The sequence below is a fragment of the Carassius gibelio genome, chromosome A17 (genome assembly GCF_023724105.1).
Source record: "Carassius gibelio isolate Cgi1373 ecotype wild population from Czech Republic chromosome A17, carGib1.2-hapl.c, whole genome shotgun sequence".
NCBI classification, from domain to species: domain Eukaryota; kingdom Metazoa; phylum Chordata; class Actinopteri; order Cypriniformes; family Cyprinidae; genus Carassius; species Carassius gibelio.
This window is the reverse complement of record NC_068387.1, coordinates 17,112,663-17,135,945: the sequence shown is the minus strand read 5'-3', so window position 1 is coordinate 17,135,945 and position 23,283 is coordinate 17,112,663. Positions and strand designations below refer to the sequence as shown.

The 23,283-nt window shown below is 36.0% G+C and overlaps 1 protein-coding gene across 1 annotated transcript; it reads left to right on the top strand.

Annotated features, from left to right (window-relative positions):
- The first annotated feature begins 5,763 nt into the window (after positions 1-5,763).
- On the top strand, positions 5,764-22,067 carry LOC128031743 (N-acetyllactosaminide beta-1,3-N-acetylglucosaminyltransferase 2). The gene is made up of 3 exons (XM_052620119.1): positions 5,764-5,877; positions 16,787-16,915; positions 18,225-22,067. The coding sequence occupies exon 3, from the start codon at positions 18,243-18,245 to the stop codon at positions 19,434-19,436; it is 1,194 nt and encodes a 397-aa protein (XP_052476079.1). The 5' UTR covers positions 5,764-5,877; positions 16,787-16,915; positions 18,225-18,242; the 3' UTR covers positions 19,437-22,067.
- Positions 22,068-23,283: the final 1,216 nt, after the last annotated feature.

Sequence of the window (23,283 nt, the reverse complement as noted above, 5' to 3'; positions counted from 1 at the left end):
CTAAATCCTTAATCCAGATAAATTAGACAGTTATTGACAAAAAGGGGATAGCGCTATGATATTAATGAGCATAACGGATCTCAAAGAATATTTTTGAGAAATTCTTTATGAAATGTCTGAGTCCATATCGTTAATAATCTGATGTATAATTGCACAAGTGGGAATATAGCTTTGAGTTACAGTTTCCATATGGCAAAAATAGATTACACAAAATAAAAATTTGATACAGATTGGTACAAGCTTATATATATATATATATATATATATATATATATATATTATATATATCTGTCTTTTGTTGTGTATATGCTACAAAGATGAGCTACAATTGCATCAAGTAGTCAACAGCAAAAATCAGACTGCTACAATTTCAGGCGGACTAGTTTATGTATAAAAATGAATAATTAATGAATTAGTCCAAATGAAAAAGAAACTTATATAAATGCACTTTAATGTTGAGATATTTTATGTAATTCTAGAGAGTACATGCATCAGCTTAATCCGAAAAGCAAGAAGTATTGTCTGCTGTAGCTTTAAGATTTGGTTTCACATAAAGGGCCAAACCAGACCTAGTAATTAGGCTACTTTTTGTCCTCATAATAATGAACAGATATAAAGATAAGTTATAATTCCAGATATAAATGTGTAGATGTTTAGATGTTTCAGGTTGGTTTTGCGAAGGCACGTCCTTTAGGTACAGGTGACCATTCCCCTTCAGGACAGCTGGTCCTTTGTTTCAGAGAGAGCTACTTGGATTCAATGACTGAGCTGAAAGACAAGCTCTTTTTTTTACTCTATAGTCAGCAGTATGGAGATCTGGCAGATCTGGTAGTTTGATGTTACATGAGACAATAAGGTACTGAATCGGAGTCAGAGCGAGGTCATATCCTAAATTAATAATAAAGAACTGAAAAAGAGGAAAGAACGGCATAGATTCGGGTGGTAGCCAGTTCAGTTACTAGTCAGGGTGAACTTCAGATCACCTGATCTATCATCATTTTTCTTTTCAGCAAGTCAGGTTCATCTAGGTGGTTCTTCAGATAGTGAATTGTTATTGGCTTTGCATAAGAGGCATCTGCTTCATGGCAAGATGCTCAAACTGAATTACAGAGATGGGAGATATTTCACCTCTATATGATGATCTTTTGATGCTCTTTGATTCAGTAGTTCTCATCTCTTAATCAGATTTTTTTCTGATCTCTTCTTCTAACTGATCTTTTCATCTCCTCCTTTGTTGCCATAGTGCTGTGGTTGCTATATTGCCATGTCAACTGTAAAACAAATGCACTGGGTGCACTGCATTATTGATCAGTGCTAATGAGTTAAAGGTGTGGTAGTGTGTAGAAGGATTCTGCTGTCAACATGTCTGTAATCTGACTTACTGTACACCTTGCTCTGTGTGTGCGTGTGTGTGTGTGTGTGCCACTGCATCCCAGGTCTAAAATCATGAACATCATAATAGGCGTGGGAATTAGTAAGAACCTGGAGAAATTATAACATATATCAGTATATGGGTCACCATACAATAATACATGTAGGTTGTGACTGACAAGAACATTTCTCATCTATATGGAAGTTTTAAAAGGCCATGGATTATTGTTTTCTTTCCTGTTTTGTTGTGATAACGACTTAATTATCTTGTGATTTCGACATAAGTTATATTCTTGTGATCATGACATAACGAAAGTTGTTTTCTCATTACAACAACTTAATATTTTCTTGTGATAATAGTCTGCCTAATACTCTCCTTAATGTCTATTAAAAAGACAACCCTCAGGGGGACCCAGACCTAATGGTGTCACATTGAAAACAGTAGTCTCTCTTTTGCTCTGTGTATCTGCGTGTTTAAAGGATTGGCTTTGTATGCATGGTCAGATTTACATGCTTCAAGCAATCAAACAACATGTGACAAGAAGAACAACAACAAACCCTTTTACACTTCTGTGGTCTTGGAAAAATGCACCATCATTTCTACGCAGTAATGGAAAGGAAACAACAAGGTTTTATTTGAAAATACTAAGGGAGGGGCCTTGTGTTCAGAACATACACTCGGTGTCCCTTGTTCTGTTTCCATGGTTCTCTCTCCCCTGGTGATAAAAAAAGCTCTCTTCATTACCATCTCTATGGTTATAGGGACCAAAAACATTTCAAATTCTACTGTACTGTACTGAGAGCATGTAAGCAAGCCAAATAAACAGCACAGGACTTCTAAGTACTTAATGGCATTTGAGCAAAGCTGGCCACAAGACCACAGAACAAATCACTTTTTTTTTCTTCTCAGCATTACTTGATAATGTCAGTCTTAATCTTAATGTCAGTCATCTTAACCTTGCACACTGCACATAGTAGTGCAAAAGTGGATAATGAAGCAAAATATAGAATAAGTACCAAAATAACATTTCAACATGTCAAGCATTGTCTTTTTTTTTTGCGTTGGCTTCGAAATTCAAACATGCACGCAAGCTGTGAAGATACGTCAGGGGTATTTCCTTCAAACTATACCCCTGAGCTTCATGGAAATCAGACAAAAACCCACAGCTGAGTCAGTTTTGACGTCCATGGTATTGAGGCATTAGATGGACTGTTCAGAAATTATTTACATTTACAAAACTAAATGCATTTACAACTGTATACAACACACCACTGAAAAGTTTTACAGAATTATAGCTATTAATTGACATCCTTAACAAATAAACTTTACTAGACACTCTCTGCCGAAATCAGTGGATAAAATTTACTGTTAATGATTTTAAGGAAAGGTTAAGAGATTTCTTGTTATCTGTATTATTTGTTATCAGTGATTCTTGTGTCACTGTCAGTCAAGCTGTGTTTTGATGACTCTGTTGGTTTAGAAACCTCTATTTTTATTTTATATTTCTCTAAAACCAACAGCTACTCTTCTTCTCTTTCTCACCATCATGCACCTAGACACATGTTAAAAAGAGCACTTATGCATTAGCATTATTTATATTGTTAATATATGAGGATTTAATATAATTTCCTATTATTTATAAATCTGTTAAACTTATTTTTCAGGGGAAAGGCGTTTTTAATTTTCCTACTAGTTGGCTTTTTTTCTTGAATTTTGTTGAGGGTCATTAATCTTAGAGTATGTGGATGAAGATCACTTTTCTTTTGAAAATTTACAAAGCATAGTCTGTTTATTAATCACACTATTATGTGGTTTGAGATTCTTTAAAGGAAATGATCTGTTAACTCAGACTGTATAGACATGGTGTAGAAAACTGCCGGAGAGAGCAGTAAAGGCTTGACATTTTCCTTATTTGACTTACACTGCATTAACACTTAATTCCATCTAATATGTTGCCATAACATTTTAGTTTCCAAACAACAGCATGTTCGCATACACTCACACACCCACTAAATATTTGAGCATACACTTTCCCATGACCTTACGTACTTGAATATCTGCCACATATTCCCAAAATGTCTAGAACTTGAGGGGCTGAACTATAACTAAGAATCCAGACTTTCAGACTTTGTTACTTCAGTGGCACACTAAATAAGTCATTTTGATGAATGTTCTCACACATATACATATATTTCATAAGAGGAACATGTCATATCCCAAGACATTTTTTTAATATCTTCTCTTATATTACTATCCCTTTAATTGCCCACTACATGATACATTTTGTCCAGAAACAGCCTTAATTTGTGTATCAGGAAATACTCAGGAAAGTATGGGCATTTTGAGGGTCTGTTACAAACTGAAACTCTTCTTCTTCTTCTTTCTGAAAATCTTCTCTAACCTTCTCTAACTAACCACACTAAAGGGGGATTCTTGATATCAGTCTTTTATCACCTGTTACCATCTGCCCTTTTAACTATTTATCAGCAAAGTAGTTCAGTATTATCTGTCTTTTTTTTATCCTGTCCATATTCTCACATATCGATGGGCGATCTGTGTGTGTTTTGAGCAAAATGTAAATTAGGTGTTTTTCTAGATCACTGGTGTGGATGTTCCTGAGTCTGTGATCCCTGTCAGACCCATGCACATAAACCAAATGCTTCAATTCATTTAGTCTTTGCATAACTATGGAAAGTTGCTGCTACCATGGCTGGCATGCAAACCAGCCTGAAATGATACAACAGACAGGATTGACAGATGTTAGGAGGCTTTGTACATATAGAGGTAAAAGAGAGGTTGGTCTTCAATCTACTTCATATTTTTGTGGATCTTTGATGAACAAGAAAGGCATTTATTTGAAACATAAATATTTTGTAGCATTATACATGTCTTTACTGACACTTTTTATCCATGCATCATTATTGAATAAAAGTATATAAACAAGGCATTTTCAGTGAGGTATCAGATGGTATTTACTAGAAAAATAAATGTGTAAGAATGTAGGTCTGGTTTGCTGTCCATAAAGTATGGTCTTGAATTCAAAAGTGTGCTGAAAGAAAAGTTAGGGTGGAGCAGCCAGGAATGCCACAAGAATTATCGGAAGAAATGATGTAAGAAACTTCCTCAGAGCTGTGATTGGTGGATTCATATGAACACACTTCTCCTGAAACCTCTGTAAAGGGGGTTACATCCACAGTTGTGTGTGAAGTCAACAGACAAAGCCTCACTATTTAGAAAAAACGAAATATAACATAATAAGGACATATGATCTCGCACAGCTCACACCTGCTGTTCCTGATGAGCTGACTGACAGGAAAGACTTACTTGTTAATGGTAATATGAACCAATAGTCAAAGAAAAATAAATATGGACGGAGACTATTTGTGTGAAGACATGGGATGCAGCAGGAAGAACTTTACTGAACTGTCTGTACTGAGCAAAACAATGGAAACTGAGATTCATTAAAAAAGCATGACTTATTTCCCCCTGTGACGGACCGCAATAAGTCATGCATTACATCTGACCAAACTTCAGTCATGTTGACAAAGGGAATCCAGCACAAACATGTGGATTTCAACACTTCCCTGGCAAAAAAACAAACAAACAAACTAGTTCTTCGGTACCAGTACTAGTAAGAGAGAGTGAGGTAAGATGAGCCACTTTACTTATGTGGTCCTCAACATAAGGGAAAATGAGGCAGAAGTACAATTAAAGTTTCTAAAGTAATTCCAATATGTTTTTTTTATCATTTAATATATGTTTAGACCTGGATAAATTTGCCTAAAACAGTTTGTAAAGTTAAAATGTCCTTCCACTCCTCACATGATTATCTCCTCTTTGCAGACTGGTAGAAATTACAGGGGGGTTCAAAATAAAAGGTCACATTACAGCAAAAGTGTACAGTTACAAGGGGTGGAGTAACAAACCCACTGGCTCAACTTACCCCACTCCCCCCTACTGGTATTTTCTGGCCTGGTCAGACTGGTTTTAGGTGGGGTTTGAGGTCGGTTCATTGCTTGTTCAGCCCAATGGCCCAGGTCATTTGATGGTCTGACCACCATATGGACTGGCTAGAAACCTGCTAACATGTTCCAAACACAGCTTTTATTTTACAGCAGATGCTATTACAGACTTTCCTCCTCACATTAATGTTTAGAATGAGCTAAAGTCATCTGAAATCTAATTAAATATATCTTTTACATTTTATACAGTAGTATTCGCCAGAAATTAACCCTAAAACCGATGTAAACCCCAAATAAATCAACCAGTCGAATGAACTTTCAGAAGTAGTTCCAGGTAAAGCAAACACTAGACAGTGAGTTTTCATTCCAGTGACGATTAAACAGTGACTGTATGGCAAATAGTGTGGTTAATACATACTGTACTAAGGAAGTTTTATACTCCGCCCTGGGAGGAGTTTATCATCATGAGCAGATGGAGTTTATCATCATCATGAACCAGACGGGCAGGATGTGAACACGATCTCTCACAGCTGGAGCTGAAAGGTAATAATGACTTTTACAAAGCTAAAGGTAGAAGTTTCACATTATATCGGTTCGGTTCTAGTCGGTGTTTGTTGAGGTTTGATAGCAAGAAGTCTGAATGTTCCGGCTTTAACTTTTAATGTTGTGCGCGCGGCGAGGAGAGCTACACGGACGGAGTCGTCCGCATGCGGATGACTTTTGACGTTAGCAGGTCCGCTAAAACAGTCCGTGAACACCCCTTTTTATTTGATCTACAATTTTGTTTATATAAAGGGGTCTTTTTTACAAATACTGTTTTAGTTAAAGTAAATGTGGGTGACTTTGACACTTTAACGGTCAGAAATAAAGTTCGGCGTCACTTCGGTGAGAGAACTAAACGTTACAGTCACAGACTGCTTAACATCGTTAAGATGGTAAACATCCTCGGGAATCCAAGCAACTGGTGATTCGGAGAAATGACTAACGTTACTCCGAAGCAGTCTAAATTTAGTCGCTGTCAGGGTTCGTGTCATTGGAAGCTGTTTATGTTAATGCTTACTCTGAGTATCTGGTGTTTACAACATCTGTTTTAGATTTTATTAGATAAAATGAGTGCTAATCAGAGCCGCTGGAGCATATTTTATCTGGGGGGTGCTGGGGGCGGGGCTTGATCTCTCAGGGAGGGGCCATGGTGGGGAATTTTTGACAAAGTCCTCATATTAAAGGTGCTGTGTGTAACTTTTTTTACCCTACAAAAGCATAAAAATACCATATGTTTTGCAGATATTTAAGAAACATGCTAAGTTAACATGCTTGTTTATCTGAAAAACAATGCTACAGTAATTTATTCTCCTTTTTTAAAATGTGCGTTCAGCGACAGATTGCGGTCACTGTTTTGGTTTGTGAAACCCGCCCACTGCCTATTTACCCAACTGTATTTCGGCCACAGGGTTGCCGGTTAGCCAGGCCCAGCGCCACAAGGGGGCAAAAGGGGGCAATGCCCCCTCAGATCTGACTTGTGCCCCCTCTGTTTCATTTTTGTATTCAGGGTTAAAAATAAAATGTTTAACCTTTTGAGTTAAATAATAATTTAACCTTATCCCAATGGGATTTAGAATGTTCAGTGTTGTAACTCGTGACATCACTGCCAGATTCAAACGATTTGACAGATTCGCGTTGGTTGGCGCTGAACCAGAGACGGACGAGCTCAGCTGTGTTATAATCACAACTATGAAGTGTTTTCAACCTCATAATGTGTATTTTAGATTTCATACATTTAAATAGGCTACACATAAGCACTGGTAAAACAAAAGCCTACATTTGGAGTGTGTGAAAGCAGCAAAAACAATCTATACATATATAATTTGCAGACGTGTGTTTTTCATATCAGATAAACACAGTGGAAGTAACGTTAGGCTAACTATAAGGTTTACTCTATTGTTATAAAGATTTTTAAACGACCAAACACACTCACTTACACACATTTGAGAATCGGAATATAGGATAGTTGATGACATGGTAAGTAAGTTTGTGATTTTTTCGAATAAAAAAGGAAAAACAAAATGAAGGACATCTGTTATACAGTGTTATTATTGTGGCTGCGGTGTTCCACGTGACAAATATGACACGTTGCCATGAAAACATTAAGGGGGAACGTTCTAAAATAACTGTCGCCTTGAAAAATCATCATTACACTGTTTAACATTTGCTAGTCTCTGGTTACCTGCAGTTGCATATGGAGTGTTTTAGGGAGCGCTGTATTTAAAAATCTGTCGTTGCAAAGCGAGATCTCAGTGTGTATTAATCATTGATGGTATAATAAAGTTAAGCCCCCTTAACAATTTTACATGCCCCCTCAGTCATTTCATCCTGCAGCCGGGCCTGCGGTTAGCGGGAAATGTAATGTTCTTTACTCGCTGTAAAATTTCTTTGTTGTTAGAAAAACGTAATCTTGGACATGTGGCGTTATATGTATTTTCAATAAACGTGATTCTTAAATACAAATTCAGTCTTATTAAAATATTTTATCATAATGTGTAGCCTAAGACGTTATGATATGCATAGTTAATAGATTACATTAGGGCACAGACTGGGCTACAGTGGTTTAAGCACGTTTAACCAGAGACACTTGAAGTCCGCATGAAACGGAAATCGCTATTGTCGCTGCTACCTCTTTTCAGTTTCACTTGCTGTAATTTTAAATTCCATCCTCATAAGGTTGGACTTGTGGTCTGTGTCATTAGGTTGTGAATCATAGATAATTATGATTATTTATGCAATGTTGAATCAAAACATTTTTAAAGCTACTCTTTGTAATGTATATTCAATGCTTTACTCCTCTAACCCAGTTTTTTAAAATGACTTTTTGGGGGTTAATTCTGAGCTAAACATTATGTATGATTAGATCTATAACATTATTTAGCAGTGGCTACATGATGTTACAGATTTTGAACATGTATGGGCCTCCTCAAAGTATTTCTGTATTTCAGTGTCTTGGATTGGCAAGAATCCTAGAAGTATCCCTAGGACATATACAAACATGTAAATAGGATTTAAAGATGAGGATTTATTTGCAACTATTAAATTTCATCGCTGGTAACCATTTCAAGTGGTTTTATTTAAAAAAATTTTAGATATCTTTTTGGCATTTTTTGCCTTTAATTTTGATATAGGATAGGAAGCAAAAAGGGAGAGGGAGAACGGGGCGGCTTCGGGAAAGGTCTTCAAGTTGGGATTCGAACACTGGACTCCTGAAGTGCAGCAGCGCTGTATGTTGACACACTGCCCAAAAGGCTATTTCAAAAGGGTTAATCTGTGGGGTCAGAACGACTTTCATTCCTGCTTGGGTTTCTCCAGCATGTAGAATGATTGCATGCTCTTAGGGAATGAACAGTCTTCATGTCTGTGCTTGGGCTTAGTTCAACCCTCAAGTCTTTTAGGATGTGGCAGTGCATTTGGATTGGAAAGATTTAAGCGTTTTCTTGCATCTATGAATTTCTTACAAAAATTTTAGCACTCCAAAACATTTTAGTTGTAATGAAGGAGCACATGTTTTCTCTTTTTGTGCTCAAGTTATTTTGCATGTTGAGCCGGAGTAGTGCTTTGTGTGAGTCAGTGGGTTTTTTTGACTAACTAGGGTAAATCCCTTAGAGTTATACTGTCTATAGAGTTCCATGATGACTCAAGGAATGCACTTTAATGTAAGCTTGTGCCCCCAAGGTGTTAGTCTCGTTTTACCTGCTTAAACATAAGCATTTTCAAAGTAACCTGCAGGAAGCTTTAAATGAGTAGAGGCTTGTTTTGTGAGCAAAAACCTGCAGACAATAACTGGAAGGCAGTCAGTTTCTTATGGGCGGTGGGGGCCTTCCTGGAATGCAGCGGTGCTCCTCAGAAGTGTCCTTTGAGATCCTTTAATGTGACTCATGTAATTTTGTTTTGGTCACTTGTGTTCCATTTAGCCACCAAGTGGGAAAAAAATTCCACCCAGACAGTTAGTTGACAGTCAGTGATGGCGAATTCACCCTCTTCTAGGAAATCTACTTGGTGCCTGAAGAGACTTGAGCTATATTATACTGTTAAAAAGGAGGTGATAGGCTAGTAATGGCTTTATATTTTTTGTTTCATGTTGCCAAGCCGTGTATGTGAAAGATTGGCTTAAATCATTTTTGTCCACATTTCTTCCTTCACAAATAACACTACCATTTAAAAGTTAAAAGCATTAAATTAATCAAAAAACATATCACGGTTTCCACAAAAATACTATGCAACACAACTGTTTTCAATAATGATGATAATAATAAGACATTTTTCTTGATCACCAACTCTGCATATTAGAATGGCTTCTGAAGTATCGTGACATTGAAGACTGGAGTAGAGGGTTCTGAAAATTCACAGGAATTAATTGCATTAAAAATATATATATATTAACATAGAGAAAAGTTATTTGGAATTGCAAAAATATTTCACAATATTACTGTATTTATCACATGCAGTCATTAGCAACATAAGTCATCTTTCAGAAACCAAAAAAAAAAAAGTCTTACCAACCCCAAACTTTTGAATTGTCTTGTCTTGATACATTGACCCATTCTTTGTGTGTTTAGTAATGCTTTTTTTAGGTCATTGTTTTCTGATGATCTTTTTGAGTCAATGTATTGGTGATCTTTTGAGGGTGTTTGACCTATACAGAGGTGATCTTGCGACCTTGCTCTCTTAAAAATGACTTGAAGTCCAATGTTAAGTTTCCACAGTCTGTGATGATTTAGGGTGCAATCAATGTCATCTGTTGGTGTTGGTCCATTGTGTGTCACTGCGTCAGTTTACCAAGAAATTTCGGAGCACTTCATGCTTCCTTCTGCTGACCAGCTTTTTGAAGATACTGATTTCATTTTCCAGCAGGATTTGGTACCTGCCCACACTGCCAAAAACACCAAAAGTTGGTTTAATGACCATGGTGTTGGAGTCCTTGACTCGCCAGCAAACTCTTCCAAGGTGAAAATGAGAAACAAGAGATCAAAAAATGCAGATGAGCTAAAGGCCACGGTACAAGAAACCTGGGCTTTCATACCACCTCAGCAGTGCCACAAACTGATCACCTCCATGTCACGCCGAACTGAGGGAGTAATTAAAGCAAAAGGAGCCCCTACCGAGTATTGAGTACATGTACAGTAAATTAGCATACTTTTTTTTTTTTGGTCTTTATGAAGTATTCTAATTTGTTGAGAAACTGAATTGGTGGGTTTTTGTTAAATGTGAGCCAAAATCATCACAATTGAAAGAACCGAAGACTTAAACTACTTCAGTCTGTTTTCACTGAATTTATTTAATACACAAGTTTCACAATTTCACAACTTTTCCATGACATTAATTTATTGAGCTGCATCTGTGTCTGAGTTTACCATCACCGTGCACCTGAGCCCAGGTAGTTCATCACAGAATGGGTGGCTTGCTTTGTTTAACCCCAAACATTATTATTCATACGTGACATTAAATTCTCACAACAGCAATGGGCTGGAAGTAGCACAGAGATTATCATCTGGGAGTGGGTGAATAGATGGTCCTTTAAATCTCTACTGGAGGTCAGTCTACTTTGTTCTCATTCATCCATGCATGCACCTATTAAATATTGGTTTTGCCTCATGGTTTCTTGCAAATGTGTAATGATTTGTCAACTAGGACAGTGGGTCTGAACTGGTTGGTCACTGGTCTATTCTTTAAGGTTTTAATGACAGTACATAATTAGCTGCATTTTGTATTTAGCATAGTTTGGTTGGCAAAATCAATAGACATTTTAGGTTTTAAAATGGTTGATAAGCACAACAATAACGCATGTGCATCCAATCAAACACTGAAATGTTTCTACGAATTCATCTGAAACGTGACAAATCATTCAGATGCCAACATGGACAGGTTGTGTGACACCCGTTCATCCTTAAAAAGTCATTCACCAAACTATTGAGAACTTGAGACATTTACAAAAAATGTTCCTGTTCAGAGTACGTCATGTTCATAGTTTATCATATTGTTGGAATTATGATTGTAAGGACTTTCTGTTTACTTTTGTGAAGTGCACGTCATTTGTGTGTATTGGGTCATTAATTGTTAAACCATATATCATAGTAGGGTTACCTTTAGTTATTTATTTCACAAAAAAAGGACAGTGTACATTTAATCAACATTTGTGAATGTAAATGTACCCAAATTAGCCCAGAGACTAGTTTTCATTAGAAGTCCCTTTGCCAGATGTTATTAGGCCAAACTAAAGGGGGAAAAAGAAACAACGAAATTCAACCAAAAATTCAACCACAAATTATACAAACTGACAATAAAAAAACGGTTTCAGATATTTAAACCAAATTGATGTTCACATTGTTGGTTTTGAAAAGGCCATTTCTTAAAATGTTGCTTAAATGAGTTAAATTATGTTCATTCTGTAATTGATTGTGGTATTGAATTCCACTGATGTGATGCTCTGAATTAAAAAAAAAACAGCTTGACCAAATGTGGTTCTTCTATGTGGAATTATGCAATCAGCTTTAGCTGCAGCTCTAGTTACTGTTTTCAATAGATTTCAATTTAATAAAATCAACCAGAGGATAAGGTAAACCATGCATAATCTTATAAAAAATAAAACTTTTTCAAACTTTAAAAAAGTGATTTCCCAGCTAAGCAGATTATATGCAGTTAAGATAATACAATGGTGAAAACTCTAATATATATATTACTTTTTATCTAATATTAAGTGCTAGCTTGTACAATAATTCCAATGGTTTTAGAACTATATCATGTGTATTAGACCAACCGTTCAGACAATAAGTAATAGAAGAATCACAGAATGAAAATATACCTTTGCAGCCTCATTTGAGAAAGTTTCTTATAAACCAACTAAATTAAAACTTTTTTAAATATGCGTTTTAAAACCAAAACATGAGTCCAAATGAACCCCTAAGAATTTATATTTTGAAACCACCTGTAATCTCTCTCTCCCGAAATAAAAATATCCTGTTTTATATCAGCACTATGTCCTTTAGAAAAGAACATGTAAGTTGTTTTTGGCGCATTTGATTTCAGATAAGACCGAATGAGCCAGGATATGATATATGACAGAACATCTGTCAACTTATTTGCAGCAGCTTTGACATTTTCACCATGCGCGAAAATGAATAATCAGAATACAATAGATTACATCATTGACGCACCATGGGTATATCTTTAATATACAGAGAATAATATAAAGAGAACTGCCCCAATATGAACCCTTGTGGAACACCAGCTGATAGGCATAGTCAATTGGATTTGTAATTATCTATTTTTACTACTTGAGAATGGGAAGACAGATAAGATTAAATTAAATTACATTTTCAGATTTTGTCAAGAAATAAACATTTTTGTAATTTATTTAAAAGAATATTATGATTTAAAGTATCAAATGCTTTATGTAAATAAATAAATACAGCTCCTCCCGCTCCACCTTTATTCATTTAATGCCTTTTACCCTTTCAATAAAATAACAATTAGCCGTTTCTGTTGAATGATTTATCCTAAAGCAGAACTGCATCGGATGTAATTGAAAAGGGCTATTATTAAAATTGTCATTCATTTGTTTGGCCACCAGTTTTTCAAACACTTTTGATATTGTGGGGAGCAAACTAACTGGCCTACAATTGCTGGTTAAACGGGGGTCACCTACCTTAAATACAGGGTCCACAACTGTTGGTTTCTAAGAGGTGGGGAATCTCCCTTAATCTAATTAACTATTAATGTTTTAAAGGGTTAACTACTGAGGAACTAGTTTGTTTCAATAAAAGTGTGTCTATACCATAGATATCTTAAGTCCTTAAGGACGTAAGAGACATGACTACCTTTTCAACATCTAACTTGATCTAACTACATCCAACTCTTAACTTCTTACTTGTCTTATACTAAAGCTGTCTCACAAGCATTACTTGTTCATAAATAAGGTTGTACTGTGAAACTTTGAGCAATTCTTTGAGCTATTTTATCCACTGATTCAATAAAATAGTGATTAAAGGCCTGTGCCACATCAATTGGACTCGGTAAATTGTATCATTAGGCTAATCTTCAATTCAATTGGCCTTGTTTTGATAATTTTATCGACAATTTCAATAACTGTGATTTAAAAAAATAAAATAATAATAATAATAATCTGCCTTTGCTTTCCTTAATACTCTTACTACCTTATTTCTTATCATTACAATTTTTTTTTCTATCATAAGTCACTTTTGCCAGTTAGCTAAGAGTTTTGTGTTTTAATGGCAGATTTTTATAATAAGTGAATTAAATAGTACAATTTTGATTTTCTCTTTATATTTAGAACTTGTCAAGGCAAGAAAAATAAGTTTGAGTATATGTACTATAACAAGTATATCAATGATATTAATAGCACTATACAAATAAATGTGAAGTGAATGTAATTGAAATTAAGTTTTTCATCAGTACAGAAATGACTTCATAGCTCTTAAAAATTGAGTAAAGACAGGGAAGCTAATGTAATATGCATAGCTCCATCTATGAAATTGAGGAAACCTAACCATACAGTACATGCACACCTGTAACCGCACATCAGCTGAATTCTGTATTGATGCAGTAAGTTGCGATGTTGCTTGGCAACTATAGTCAATTCAGCTCTACTTTGCATTGTGTCTAAAGACAGAACAGCAGATTCTTACTTGTTTTGACTTGTTCTGGACAAGTTCTCAACAACACTCTTGTTTCTCATCACATTTTCATTCACCTTGCTTTTCACACATGTAAAAAAATTAAAATCCATCCGGCCTGCTGAGAGCTGTGCAAAAATACAAATAAAAACCTATAGCAGGGCTCTCCAAACTCAGTCCTGGAGGGCTGTTGTCCTGCAGAGTTTAGCTCCAACTCACCTCAACACACCTGAACTAAAACTAAACTCTGCTGGACACTGGCCCTCCAGGACCGAGTTTGGAGACCCCTGCTCCATACACACAAATGTAAATGTATCTACAGCCGTAGCACAAAATATTTACTACCCCATGGTGTATAATCCTATTTTTTGGCATTGCATAGTTGCTGTGGTTTCTGGGCATGGTTGCTTAAGTTCCTTTCCTGACCAACAGTAAGATGATTAACCAAGAGGTTGGTTGGTTTTACAAAACAAGAAAATTCTTTCACAACCGTAGATGAGCTGGATTGTAAAAGTGAACAGAGTTAAACCATTTGTAAAGGGCTAGTGAAAGGATCCGTGTGAGTCTTTATTCTGTTGATGTGAGGTGGAGAGTGATTCAGTCCATTGTTTACACAGCAAATGCATTGTTAATTATTAATAAGAGACTTCACATCCAGGGTCTCTTTAGCTACTCTGTGCACTTACGCTCAGAGAGAATGGAAGCAAATGCATTAAAAGTCTGGACTCTAGTTCTTGCACAAGCCATCAGTGCCATCAAAATTACTTTATGCCCTGGACATGGCTTTAATTGTTGTGGCAATGCCTTTAACAAAAATTAGTCTTCCATCCATTAAAGGGTTAGTTCACCCAAAAATGGAAATTAGGCTGCGTTTTACTCACCACCAAGGCATCCTAGGTGTATATGACTTTCTTCTTTCAGACGAATCCAGTTGGACTTATATGAAAAAATTGTCTTAATGGCACTCAATGGGTGTTGCATTCTTTCAGTACAAAAGACGTGAAATAAAAAGTGCCCTTCCAGTGATTAAAAAAAACACTGACCGAAGGCTTCCTGTAGCGAATCGATGCATTTTTGTGAGGAAAATTATTGAAAACATAATAATCACTTAAATGTAGTTTGTGCTCACTATTGTAAACTAAGCAGTTCCTAGAACATGGTGTATGGAGGTCAGCGTTGCGCATGAGCTGGTGAGTCTTGTGAAAACCAACATTTGTTAACAGGACCAATAGAAGCAAAGTTTCCTTTTGCAAAGAATAACCAGTTTCCTCTTGGCTTATACTGAAATCCTTTAACATTTTTCTTTACAAATCCTTGTTTTGTATTTCAAATTAGTGACCTTTGTTTTGATCTCTCCGCTGCGTTTCCGCATTCGTCACTTCTGATCGGCGCATGTGCAAGGCGGACCTCCATACAGTACGTCATGCTCTCGGAACTGCATAGTTTACAACAGTGTGCGCTTATTTTATGATGAGTGTGTGTGTGTGTGTGTGTGTATATGTGTATCTCACACACACAAATACACAAATGTTCTTACGTTTATATATACAATACAGACCAAAAGTTTGGAAACATTACTATTTGTAATGTTTTTGAAAGAAGTTTCTTCTGCTCATCAAGCCTGCATTTATTTGATCAAAAATACAGATAAAAACAGTAATATTGTGAAATATTATTACAACTTAAAATAATAGTTTTCTATTTGAATATACTTAAAAAAAATAATTTATTCCTGTGATGCAAAGCTGAATTTTCAGCATCATTACTCCAGCCTTCAGTGTCACATGTAACATCCAGTCTATCACATGATCCTTTAGAAATCATTATAATATTCTGATTTATTATGAGTGTTGGAAACAGTTCTGCTGTCTAATATATTTGATGAATAAAAGGTTAAAAAGAACTGTATTTATTCAAAATATTTTTTTTTTCTAATAATATATATTCTAACAATATATTTTCTTTACTATCACTTTTTATCAATTTAACACATCCTTCCTGAATAAAAGTATTGATGTTATTTTTAAAAAAGAAAGAAAAATATTATATTGTATATTGTTATTAATATTTATATTTTAAAAACATAGCTTCTTTTTTTTTTTTTTTTTTTTTATTCATCAAAGTATCCTTAAAAAGTATCACATTTTCTGAAAGAATATTAAGCAGCAGAACTGTTTCCAACTTTAATAATGAATCATCATATAAGAATGATTTCTAAAGGATCATGTGATAATGATCCTAAAAATTCAGATTTGCATCACAGAAATGAATGATAATCTAAAGTATAATAAATTTAAAAACAATTATTTTAAATTGTAATAATATATCACAATATTACATTTCTTTCTGTATTTTTGATCAAATAAATGCAGGCTTGATGGGGGGGGGGGGGGGTCAGGTCTGATATATTAAATGAGTTTAAGTTATTGCCATTTCAATTTGTCTATTTCAAACAGTGATTTAGATTGTGGCATTGTGGATATGAAAACATTTGAGTGGAGTCACAGTGGAAGAGTGTTTTTTGCTAATAATTTCAGAATTTGTTTAGCTTTAGAGCTTGATGTACCGTTGTGAAAATTACTAGATACACCAGATTTTCACCTGGTGATTTCAAGCAAGGTCAACAAATAATTGAGCTCAAACCATGTGGACTAATCCTCAAGTGTGAACAGACTGTTTACTTTTGCTGTTCCAGGCCCTGATGTTCTCTCAAATCTTCCATGTGTCCATTAGTGCAGCAGCAGGAAAACATGTTTGTTTTTCTTTCTCCCCAGATCTGGATTTCCTCTGCACCATCCCTGTTTCTGTGATTCGCTCTGTTAGTGAGTCAGGATGGGCTAAAAACATTTGCTAGCACCTGCGCACCATACATCTGGACCCTCCACAGTCTCGCCTGTGCACAGGTAAACAGGCACACGGCCCCAAGTAATTTTAGTTCATAATTCAATAGCATTTCATCTGAGAAAAACACATTCTGATGGTATTAGCTGACTGAGAGAGCGAAGTGACTGGCAGATTTAATTTCAATCATTATATAACAGAAAAAATTATGCCGCACACCACAGCTTGCTAAAATTGCATTCCCCTTGGTAGAAATCCTGTCAGGCCAGGGTTTGCATCTCAGATCAGGGCCCTTGGATTTGTTACGGCCCCCCACGGTTTGTGTGACCCTTGTACTAGTTTTGATCATTATATGATAAAATGCAGTTTAATGTTCATAAATAACATGTATGATACATTATTGACATCAACCATTTATTGTATACAGTATTGAGTCTTAACTCACTAAAATAAGAAGAGTTTTAGTTTATAGTTGGGACATTTTTCATGTCAAAACATAAAGATAATGCTGTTTCTTGTTGGAAATCAGTGGCTATGTCATTGACTGGCTCGTACTGTATGTAGTCTTTAAATCAACACTTATCCCAGAGGCCAGCTGGCTCATGAAGCCACTCTAAATTTAGTCCTTTATGTCGCACCTGTAACGCAGAAAGAATGGAAAAGTAAGCTGAACTGAAGAATGTGGAGTTGAATAAATGAGAGAAACCATGTGCAACAGAGCAGAGGGGTTGCTGGGAGACAAAAGCAACAAAGCAAGAGAAAAAGAGAGAGGAATTGGTGAAAGAGAAGTAACAGGTGGATAAGAAAGTGACATTTTTTACATTAAATAAAGGAAGTGATAGTCTTCAAAAAGGGGTAAACATGTCTGATGTGTATATAGAGTTAAACATGTCTGATGTGTAACCTTTCTCATATTATTGGAATTCTGAATTTCAACAGAAAATAAAATTATTACAAGTTGTCCCAAAAAAAAAAGTGTCCTTTATAAAATTGTGGGTTAACTCCCATATAGAGTTAAACATAAAGAGGTTCCCTTTAGTTTAATATTAGTTGCCGGTCTAAAATTAAAACAGCCATGCTTGAACTTTGGTCCTTCAAGTAACTGATGTCTTTGTGTCTTCTCGACTTTCAATGACTTTAGTCATGGTTGACATTTACATATATTATAATAAGCATGCAGTACTCAAACACTTTAGTTGCCAGCATGTGCACAAACAATCTTTGAAGCATTACATGTTTTACCATCAAACAGGATTTGCTTTGTGGTTATCTGCATCATGTTAATATTTCTGGGCATGTGGTTAAGAAACATTTTGACCCTTTATTTTTTTTAAACAAGTTACCCATGTTATTCTTTGTCTCTGCTGTTAGGTGTTTAGTATCGACACCATGCAGGGACCTCGGAGGAAGATGAAGGTCATGGTGATGATGATGATGGTGTTCATCTTCATAGTGGTGGAGGTTTCTCGCAATGCTGGGAAGGAAGACAGCAACAAAAATAAGCTGCTGGTTCCCACGAAGCGTTTCTGGGCAAAAGATCTTCCCAGTGACGCATACTGGAATCGCCTGCAGCAACAGCTGAACTACATCCACAACCGCAACCTAGAAAAGCTCAACTTCACGACTGATAAGCTTCCAGACTGGCTAAACGATACGGTCAGTCTGGACTCCTGTGAGCCAGACTTCAAGGTAACCACCCAAGTCAAGGATTACAACTCGCTACCAGATCGCTTCAAGGACTTCCTGCTGTCTATGCGCTGCAGGTCCTATCCCATCGTGCTGGACCAGCCAGACATGTGCAAAGACCCACCGTTCCTCCTCCTAGGAATTAAATCTTTAGTCCCACACTTTGATCGACGACAGGCCATCCGCCAGTCATGGGGCAAAGCTGGCCGCCTTGCAAACAAAACAGTTGTCACGGTGTTTCTCCTCGGAAACGCAACCACGGAGGACTACTTCCCAGATCTCTCAAAGATGCTCCAACATGAGAGTGCCATACATCAGGATATTCTTCAATGGGACTATAGGGACACCTTTTTCAACCTCACCATCAAGGAAGTGCTTTTCCTGGAATGGCTGAGCACCCGCTGTCCCGGAGTCAGTTACGTTTTCAAGGGCGATGACGATGTTTTTGTTAACACCGTCCGCATTCTAGACTTCCTAAGCAATCTTTCTCATGCCAAAGCCAAGGAACTGTTTGTAGGAGATGTGATCACCAACGCTGGTCCGCATAGAGACAAAAAGGTCAAGTATTTTATCCCGGAGAGCGTGTTTGTTGGTGCGTACCCTTCCTATGCGGGTGGGGGCGGTTATTTGTTCTCGGGACAGCTGGTCCAGAAACTTCATAACATCTCAAAGTCGGTGCCCCTGTACCCCATTGATGATGTCTACACAGGTATGTGCCTTAAGAAACTGGGTCTTGCCCCTGAAAAGCACAAAGGCTTCAGAACTTTTGATATCGATGAGAAATATCGCAATAATGCCTGTGCCTATAAAAGCCTGATGCTGGTGCATCCCAGAAGTCCTCAACATATGATTAAAATCTGGGCCTGGCTGAATGACCCAGCCTTGAACTGTCGCTGAACTGCTGGTTTTGGCTGCTTTAAAGGGACAGTTCAACCAAAAACGTTCATTCTGTCATCATTTACTCACCCTCATGACATTCCAAACCTTTATGAATGAATTCCTTCCTTTTCTTGCTTTCTTTCACGTTCTTTGACCAGAAAAGCACTGTGATATTTTTCAATGAAGTCAGTGGGATCCAGGTTTTTTTTTTTTTTTTTTTTTTTTTTTGGACCCTATTGACTTTCATTGTATGGACATAGTCATTTTTCAGAATGTATTCTTCTGCAGTTTGGAATAACGAGATGGTAAATAAATGATGACAAAATTGTCAATTTTGGGTGAACTAGCCCTTTAACATTTTACTGTGTTCTAATGTGATTTTTATTTAGCATCTTTATGGACTTCATTTCATGTCAAAGGTCAGAAGCAATGATGAGCTTCTTTTAGATGTGGCTCTGATTTTCAACCCACGTAGTATTGCAATTTCTTGACTTTTTGTGTCAGGAAATTCTGATGATAATGTTACAAGTATTTATACAGTGCTTTCTGGTTGTGTGATCAGCAGTGCTGAGGATTGTGGGGGATGTAGTTCAGCTGGTCTGGACATGGCACTGTCGATACAATGCACACCTAGGCATATGTCTGTTGATCATTGAGTTGGATTTTTTTTTCTATTGGAGAATTCTGTTGCATTATGCTAAAATGAACACGGTTGAACACTCATACATTAAGAAATCTTGCAGACATCTATGCAGCCTTTATAAGCCTCATCCATACTTGCTGTTTTAATTCTCTGTAATGTGTAGGAAAATATTGCCATGTGGAGTTGGCTCATTTTAGAGCCCTATTTGTGGCGACAGTGGTTTTGTATGTCAACTAAATATATGTTGCCTACCCAAACTTCTACATGCATGCTTTTGACTTCATGCATGAATGTCTCTCTTGCTTCTATTTTTTTCAGGAATGGACAATCAGTTGCAAGTCGTAATCTTAGTTTTGTATTAACAGGTTAGCCAATACCGGGTCAAATAAATATGTAAAAGGTACAAAATCATTAACTAAAAACCAGACTTAGTGCTTGTTACCCTCTCAGATCCGATTCTCAATTTTTTCAAAATGTTTTTTTTTTTTTTTTTTTTTTTTTTTTTGAGAGAGACAGAGAGCATTTTGGTAAAAAAAAATATATATTTTATGTGGTTAATGTTTCATTTGAAATCCAGGGATCCCACACTTTATCTTCTTGATTAAATGAATGGAACTTTGTAGCCAATTTCCCAGAGCCAAATTTAGCCTGTCTCTGTCATCATCATGCTGGCCTTGCTTTTTATCTCCTATAAAGAGGCCAGGAAACAGGGCCAGAGCTGGATGACTTAACTAAATTTGACAAAACGGCCCATGTTATACTGTTACAGTGACCCCTTGTGGTCTGCATGTTTTTTTCTTTTTTTAAATAAACACAGGACCTTTATTCATAATTTGCATACAGCTTGATGGAATATTTAAATAATGCCTATGGCCTGCCAGTCAACTAGTAAGGCAAATATATTTTTCTGTTTTGGTTTTGGTTATGACCATTTATCATCAGCTGTGCCTCCCATTTATATATATATATAAAAAGCAATTAGTAATTATGACAGGGTGTGCTGACTATATCCGCTCTATCCATTATTTTTCACTCCGCCTCATTGGTTGTTTGCAGAAGAGCTAAATCAAACTTGCGTCATGTAGTGTTTATGTAATGTCACAATTTGTAGTTTTTAATATTAAGTTGTCCAAAAGCTATGAGGAATGAGGTGGTTTTATATTGAATCTGCTAATAACAGACAAACAGTTTAACAGCCTAATTTTGCGTTTGGTGAGGGAAACGAAGTGTTTACATGAGTTCATGAACAGTGCAGAATGCTTGTATTTATAAACTACAATTTTATTCATGACAAAGGTGGATTATGCAAGCTTTTATACACTGGTATTTAATGCACTCCTGTGAGTTTCAAACTCTTTAGGCCGTTGTTGTTCATGCATCTACGCATAACATTGCAGAAAATGAACTCCTGTTGTTGCTTTGTTGTCCACAACTGTGATGTTTATGTATCAGAAATTAATTTAAAAAGCAATTTAGTTTAAAGTTTTCTGTCATAAGGTATTCAAATTTATTTGATGCCTTAAATGTGGCTTTAGTTGTGCATGTATGTGTATTTATGGTGATGCATGTGTGTATACTATATATAGGCTGGTGAGTAGGATTATGAAAATCCAGTTCTACAAATGAAATCAATGCTGTCTTTTTAAATGAATCTATTTGTATTTTTGAATTATTTCTCAGTCATGTGTCTATATGGAATTTCTAAAACCATAATAGCTTTCAGGTATTTCACTTTTTTTCTCCACAAAAATAATTTTATAGCAGTCAAATTACTTTTACCACATATTTATATGCCTGGTTATTATTTTCATATTTTATTATATGGATCTATTATTTTCAACTACAAAAACATCATTACCAAAATGTGCCTGTTAATAATTCTGATTGTTAATCATTGTCTGTCTGTCTTTTGTTGTTGAATATGCACATTTATGTTTGTCACGTTTATGCCTTTTTAAACTTCAGTTCTTATAATAAATGGAATAAACTGTTTTGTACCTATGTCACTTCTGTCTTGAGTGCTGTTATTAATTTTCTGTTCAGTTCAGCTATCGAATTTGGTTATATTGAAATTTAAAAAATGAGGAATACATTTTACCTCTGCCCTACTTTTGTGATGATGGTATGGTGTGTGTGTTGTTGTGTAATTTTGATCTAAGGAAATATACATACAATCTCTAAGTACATCTTTGTTTCCCACCATCAAAGGCAACATAAACCATTGTTCTTACCTCTGATGTCTTCTCTGTGGCAGTAGAGATTTCTGCACTTCCTCCCACCAGAGTCCAGATCAGCTCAGTTGAGTCTTTGCCTCTGCAGAGCTTCGTAATACAGGATCAGGAACAAACTAAAATAATAACTTTACTCATAATACATTACTCAGAGACTTGTTTCAAAGATTTAAACGCATCACCACTGTACATGGTTTCCCTTTATTTTAAACAATAACTCATAAGCAAATAATAACAAAAAGTAAAAGCGTAAGTCTTCACCCCGAGATGCGGCAGGGGATGTGTCCAGACAATAACATTATATAGTCTCAAAAACAATATGTCCTTTCTTCCGGATGCCTTTTTGGTGAAAAACACTAACACATCCGCACGCACACACTCACAATCAGGTTGCTATGGATACAGGAAATATGACATTTCCTTTTTTGGCAACCCCTGTTCATCCCATATACATTAAGTAATTGCTGCTTTATTTTCTTCCATTAAAGCAAATTAATCTTTCTCCAAGCTGTTACAAAATCTTAAAGGCGTAGGCTAGGCAAATAACTATTGCTAAACTGAACAGCATCATCCTCCCTTTTTTGATCGAATAAAACATATCACAAAACAACTTTTTAGAAAGAAGGTCCATCTTGCACCATTGTTGCAAGATGCACTTCCTTGCACAATCATCATACTATAGCAAAAAGCCAGTATACGTGACAGTTTCAGCTGGCTCACGTGTCAGTTTCAACTTTTGAGCAAATTTTAACATCATGCATTCCTCAATGCTGCCTTTTAAGGTTTCTATCTTTTTCATTCATTCATTCAAGTTTATTTGTATAGCGCTTTTTACAAAACAAATCGTTTCAAAGCAACTTTACAGAAAATTATGTTTCTACAATATTTAGTAGTAGCTAGTAGTTTGTGCACATTTGACAGGATTTTAGAAAAACTAAAAAATAATAATAATACAAGACGTAGTCAGCTAGACGATGAACTATCAATATTA

What these genes read in the sequence shown, in the direction of transcription:
- LOC128031743 (XM_052620119.1), top strand. Translation starts at nt 18,243, where the DNA reads ATGCAGGGACCTCGGAGGAAGATGAAGGTCATGGTGATGATGATGATG.